Source organism: Diorhabda sublineata, chromosome 7 (genome assembly GCF_026230105.1).
Source record: "Diorhabda sublineata isolate icDioSubl1.1 chromosome 7, icDioSubl1.1, whole genome shotgun sequence".
NCBI classification, from domain to species: Eukaryota; Metazoa; Arthropoda; class Insecta; order Coleoptera; family Chrysomelidae; genus Diorhabda; species Diorhabda sublineata.
Window position 1 is genome coordinate 25991419 of NC_079480.1, and position 6864 is coordinate 25998282.

The 6864-nt window shown below is 32.8% G+C and overlaps 1 protein-coding gene across 1 annotated transcript; it reads right to left on the bottom strand.

The window, feature by feature from the left end:
• Positions 1 to 3875: 3875 nt before the first annotated feature.
• LOC130447112 (allergen Tha p 1-like) lies at positions 3876 to 6636 on the bottom strand. The gene is made up of 2 exons (XM_056783769.1): positions 6432 to 6636; positions 3876 to 4090 (listed from the first exon to the last, which is right to left on the bottom strand). The coding sequence occupies exons 1-2, from the start codon at positions 6634 to 6636 to the stop codon at positions 3876 to 3878; spliced, it is 420 nt and encodes a 139-aa protein (XP_056639747.1).
• Positions 6637 to 6864: the final 228 nt, after the last annotated feature.

Genomic DNA, 6864 nt, shown 5'->3' on the forward strand with positions numbered 1-6864 from the left:
CGCTGGTCATCTTCAGTGCTCTCTCGGCCCTTACTAAAGCGCTTACTCCACTCAAAATACGCGCACCAGATAAAGAATTGTCCCCATAGGCCTCTTGCAACAATTTATAGCACTCAGAATTTTATTTTAATATTTATTTTTAAACCAGAAATTTGAGATTGCTCCTGTTTTTAGTCACACATTGTTTCTTACCCCACCTGTCTAGGCCTCCCTCTAGGCACGCAGTCTCGTTATTTAACAGCTAGACCTCGTAGTTCTTTAGTTGAGAATGACAAAATGATAAATGATAAGAAACATCTCAAACAACGTGCGGGAAAAGTTAACTGATGTATGTGTGTTTAATAGAGTGATGATTCACTAAGATCTGAAAGATGTGTATCAGATTACCACGAAGATAATTTTCTCGTAACATAGTTAAGTATAAATATCATATTCCTAATGAGATTCAACTGAATATTATATTCCCAAGGATAACAGCTACGAACGAAATTTAGTCCTTCATATTATATTTATAGATTTCAAGCAGGCTTATCACACAGTAGATAGAAATGAAATAAATTGTCAAGATGATATTAGATAACCCACACAGTAGAGAAACAAGAGACGTATTTGTATAAGAGTAATAAGGGTTGAATAGGGATTAAAACAAAGAGATCTAAGATCGACAGTGTTTTTCCGTCTGGTGTTAGCAAGATACAAACAACAGGGCCAACCAAAAATAATAGTATTTGGAGATGATTTAGCTTCAATAATCAGAACAGAGGAAAAATGGAAAGAACATTCTGTAAACTGGATAGAGTACAAAAAAATATGAATTGAGAATAAACCAAGAGAAAACAAAGTAAATAGTGCCAAGACAAAATGTGATTGGTAGAAAGGAATATATAGAGAATGAAGCACAAAAAATATGAGGGAGAAAACGTTTTTGAATTCGAATACTAGCTACAACACTGTCAAATAAAACAGTGGACTGAAATAAATAAAAGATTAGCTAAAGGAAGTGAAGCGTATGAATCAATAAGTAAGTTGATAAGTTTAAAGGAGTTATCTAGAGCAACCAAAACAGTTACATACGGAAGTGGAAAAGGAAGGTTTTGAAGAAAATTTTTGGGGAAATAAGACGATGAAGACCTAACAAAGAAATGAGAGATTTTTATAAATACATATCAATAACCAGGTAAATAAAAGCTCAAAGAGTAAGATGATTTGGGCATACTAAAAGGATGCCAGGAAATAGTTTTGCAAAAATCAGATCCTATTTTGTAGGTAGTAGGACCGAATAGGGGTTCAGAAGTACAGAATTGCAACCTGTGGAAATGTGAAATTGTGAAATTAGTTGAAGACCGATATACGTAATATATTTAAAATGAGAAATTTTCCATGCAATTTATGGTATTTCGATTTCTAAATTGTTTCGAAACTGTTAAAAAGTAAATTTAGTGCATTCATCTCACAAACACAATCATCTTCACCCAATTTCGTCCATCTTTCGAAACAAAATTTTCATTTTTCTTCCGGTTTTAGACATTTATCATGTTTCCCTTCTCTTCTAAATATTTTTTTCGTTATTATAGAATTGACATCTAACGTCCTAGGTACATTTAACTTGCTTATCAAAGATCCAGCTATTCCAAATGCCTAGTTCATTTACTGTCTATACCACACATATTTGTTCCATAAACTCCCTGATTTTGTGTATATATGGAGTTTAACACTGACCCTATTGCTTTCGCTTCCACCCCTCGTTCCAAAAGCTACCTTGCTCCTTAATATGTTCTAAATTTTCACTTGTTAGTTATACATAACAGCATTTTCCAGTTTTTTCATTATATATTTCTGATTTTCTATTAGGCTTTTGGAGGATTCAGTGGCAATGGAATTGTTAACGGCCGGGTTCAACCTTTATGACACTCAGTTTGTGACAGGATTCGTACCGATGATGGAAAAACCTCACTTTCTTATCAAGAAATACCTCAAGCTGTAGAAAAATGAGAAAACAAAGAGACAGATGTATTGCTGTTGAACTGATCAACAAGATAAGTCCACCAGTAGGTGGGCTAAGTCCTTGGTTACCACGTATACAGGCAGTCGATCTGGTTATATTGGAAAAATTTTGCTACAAAATCGGTTATATCTGACACTTAAAATATAAAGAGCCTCCATGTGCTAGAATGGAAGCGATAAAGTGACCTTCAAAGGAATTACATAAGCAATGGATATCAATAAGGCAATCCTATTATTAATAATAGGTGTGTACTGTGAAATATTTTGATATATTTTCTTCTAAGTACCCTACTTTGTTCAGTAAATATTATACTAACGTTGACTGGAAGAATATCTAGAAGTGCCAGTGTTGGCACTGAAAATCGTTTCAGTTTCAAGCATATTATTTTTTTTTAGTTAAAAGAAGAGAAGAAATCGCTTTATACACAATTTGGTAAGTAGAACGGATGTGAATAGACGCACACGTTGTCTATTTTTTAGTTCTATTTCTTTTAACGTCATCTTGCTTTGTAGTGTCCCTTATCAAATTTGGTATCAACATTTGTCTTCTTGAAGAGTCTCACTATTAAAGAGAATAATTACAATGATTTTGTGTTTTTACCTGTCTCACCATTAGTAAATATTTTGAAAAGTTACTCATTTATACATTCTCATAGAAATATTTCAAAATGCTTAAAGCCTCTATAGTAAAACTCTATATTGAGGGCTTTTAATATGTAAACATCTAGTATATTGGTATTTTATAAAAGTTTCATGATTTCATAATTCGTACATTGTAGTTGCTTTGGTTTGACTATATTATTAATAGAAATCTCTTGATGATACCTTAACCTCAATTTTTGCCCTCATTTTGTAAATTTTGGTTAAGATGGTAATTAACAAAAGTGTCCCATGGTGAGTCCCTGTATCAGATCTTTGATAATTGCTAAAATGACAGTCCAGATTCTTAATGTTACCGAAAATTACTGAATAATTTCGAAGCTGTAAATACGACAACTTTTATAAGGTATGCATAGATGCTTTGAAAAATCAAGATGAAACTGGAGCCGCCTTCTACTCCAAAAACCTGTTGAAATCATTTGTATTCCCTGCTATTACATCTATCCACTCTGCTGAACTGTTTGCCATTCTAGAAACACTTGAGGAATTTCAGAAAATTGGATCCTTATCATTGCATACTTATAATAACAGATTCTCAAAGTTCACTAACGGCAATCTGTCAGCAATATCCCAACCATCTTCTTTCCATTCATATTAAGAAGGAGCTACTCCCTTGCAGAAACAACAAAATGAATTCAGTTTAATGTGTAATCAGTAAAGAGTAACTATATACAACATACCGATTTCAAAGCATTTTTTAAGAAGAAAATCCAAGAAAAATGGCAAGGAAAATCAAATCAGAACCAACACGAACCTTATGAAACCCTTAAAAGTTATCACGACTATAACTCCAACCTCATAAGTACATATGACTACTTATTACAAAACAACGTGTGAGATGGGCAATAGTGAGTTAACAGTGAAACACCTCTTAATCGACTGTTTAAAATATGACAATGAACGAAACTGAATCAATTACCATATTCACTGAAGAAGTTATTTGAAGAAGTTCCAAAGTACTTATGAACTACCTGAAAGACTATAAATTAAGTAGTTAAATCTAGATTCAACGTTTGAATTCGTCAAACCTCAATTACTCGCTAATAACCCTACGTGGTTGATGCGTAAAAAAGGAAAAACAAATTCGAAACTGTCAAAGTTATTTTGAGGCCAATTTGCATAAGGAACATATTTAAATAGTTAACAATAAGAAATTTTGAATATGCATTAATATATTTTGTCAAATTTATAAAAATGTTTTATATAGAATATTATAATGGTATCTCAATGGTGGGATCATTAGCGATACTTTCAAATTCTGCCTGGTACTTAGTAGTATATTTTTTGTCTGCATCCAAAGCGTCGATGATTTCCTTGTACCAGTCCGGTTGTTTTGTATAGATATATTTTGTTATAATTTTTACATTCTTTTTCTCTTCATCATCACAAGTATCACATTTTTTGTCCAAAAATTCTTTCCAGCTCTCTGTAAAAATAATAAACTGTTTATTAGACTCGCACAATTATGAAAAATGTTATAAACTAATCACAATCATATTCAACATACATCTAGATCATTTTTATAATGCTTGGATAGTGTTGAAAATTATAATGATCATAAAAAGCTCGAGATAATCATTAGAGACAGGGAAATAATCCAAAATCTCCATTTAAGCTTTTGTTATAAACACTGAAGAAAGAACCAGAACTCACTCTAGTCAAATACTCGTAAATTAGATAAAAAATATTGCTGTCTTGATATAACCTTCGCTTTTGATAAGTCTTGGCAATAATAACTGTTGGTTTAGTTAAAGAAGCTCTCTTCTCCTTCTTCTTCTTCCTCTTTCAATAGGCCCGGGTCCTGTTCAATCCTGTGCGTTTGGCCCTCTTCCTGGATCTTTCTGAGAAGTTCTTTTAGCCCACTTTGCCCATATGTCTTCTGGCATTCTTTCTACGTGATCCCTCCAGAATCTTTTTCGTGCCCTGACCCATCTCACTACATCCTGTACGCCCAATTCCTCTCTTATGTTATCACTCCTTATTCGGCCCCTATTTTTATCTCTGTAGTTCTCATTATTCTTTTTGTTGTTGATGTCTCTGTTCTGTGAGCTCATTGCTTTGTTTCTCAACAGCATATCTCTCAGACAGCCGCTGACTTTTGATGCTTTCATCACTTGTGTTCGTGCCTCTTCCGTAAGGTTTCTGTCACTAGATATATTCACTCCCAGGTAATTGAATATTGATACCTGCTGTATTATTCTGCAATCGACTGCCAATTTGCATCTAATTGGATTTTTTGATATTACCATAGATTGTGTCTTGTTTACAGAGATGCTCATATTAAATTTTTTGGCAGAAATTTTCATCTTATATAGTAGAAGTTGTGAGTCGTCTTCATTTTCTGCTACGGTAATACAATCGTCTGCATAAAACAATACCTTTAGGGAGCGGTGACCCATTCTGTATCCTGCATTGACTTTGTTGACTTCCTCGATAATTTGATCCATTATGATGTTGAATGGGGTTGGGCTAAGACTGTCTCTCTGCCGAACACTAGTATAAATTTGAACTCCTTGGTACTTGGTCTATGTTGTTTTCCTCACGACTCCTAATCACGTCTCCCATGCGTATTCTATCAAATGCTTTGGTGAAGTCAACAAAACAGACAAACATGGGCTTATTGAATTGTATCGACTTTTCCACCAACTGACGAACTATGAATATTGCGTCCACCATTGATCCATTAGACCTGAATCTTTGTTGTTCTTAGGAAGTTGGTACCTTATTCCTTATTCTATTGGCCAATATTTTAGTAAAAAGTTTGAGAACCGAAAAGAGCAAAGTTATATTCCTAAAATTATTAGGATCTCTTTTTTCTCCTTTTTTGTGTATTGGTAGAAATATACTCGATTTCCATTCATCTGGGATTGTGCCAAAGATTATAATCTTCTGGAATAGTCGCGTGAGTTCTTTTTTTAACTCTGTTTCTCCGTACTTAATAAGTTCATTGTTTATATTATCATTGTTTCCTGAAATTCTTCATCGTTATTTGGGGTTCATTGTTGTCGTCATTTGGCGTGATTTCAATAGTCGATGCATTCTCAATGGGCGCACCATACATGTGATAATACATTTTATCATAGCAGATACACCAAAAACATGATCTACTATTATGGTAGAACTAGATTATCGTCTCATAGATCCAGTATTAGGTGAAAAAAATCTACAATCTAATTCGAATGAAATCTAGCAATATGGAAATCACAGCTAATGAAATAGCTTACAACTGTTAATGTGGACTTACATTAACAGTTATAAGCTATCACAAGACAAAGATGGTAAATATTCAAGGATATATTTAAATAGATGTTCAATATTCACTAAAAGAAAAGAATAAGGCCAATTTGAAATTCTATTGCTAAAAATATTCAAATGAAAAAGTAAATTAAGATAACAAGAACGCTCTAGAAGCTTCAAAAACCAACAACATTTCTGAAATTCTTCAGATAGATCCATAATAGAATAGAAGTTATCCTCTATTGATACATTGATATTTCCATTAGTGCCATCAGTAGTAGTAAGAAATAGAGAATTACTAGTTACCATGTTCGCAAAAAAAGTAGACCAACTTTTTGTTTAAACTAAAGATTAGAAGGTAAGTACCAATAAAGAGAGCTGACAAATGAGGCAACGTTTTTATTTTTCTTTTCTTCATCCACCTTTCAGCTTTGTCCGAAAATAAAATTGAAACGATCCGACATTCAGATATCTAAATATTCAACGTTTGAAAAATTAAGACGTTAACAAATGCAAATATGAAGTCTTACCTTTAAGTGCAATACCCTCTGGAGTGCAGTGTGTGTTATGTACAACACAGTCTATGTAAGCTCTCATGATTCTAGTGTTTTTCAAAATATCTTTCAACTCAACCTTTTTGAGAATAGCTAAATTTTCTTCGTAGGTTTTTGGAGCACCAGAAACTACCACTATTATCAATAATCCTACTGAAAACGATACACAAAAAGAATTCATTTTAAAATTCCTCGAAATGAGTTAGTGTATCGAATAGTGTCGGTAGGATAATTGTTTATTTATTATTAATTCGGCTGGTTTATATATGGAGTTTCTGTTTTTTAAATACATCCTTATGGGTAAAAACATGCACAAAACAAATTTTTTTTGTATTTATGAATTTAATTTCGAAGAAATAAATAATTTTTATTTCATATAATTCTGGTATAATAAGCATAATATTTTAAT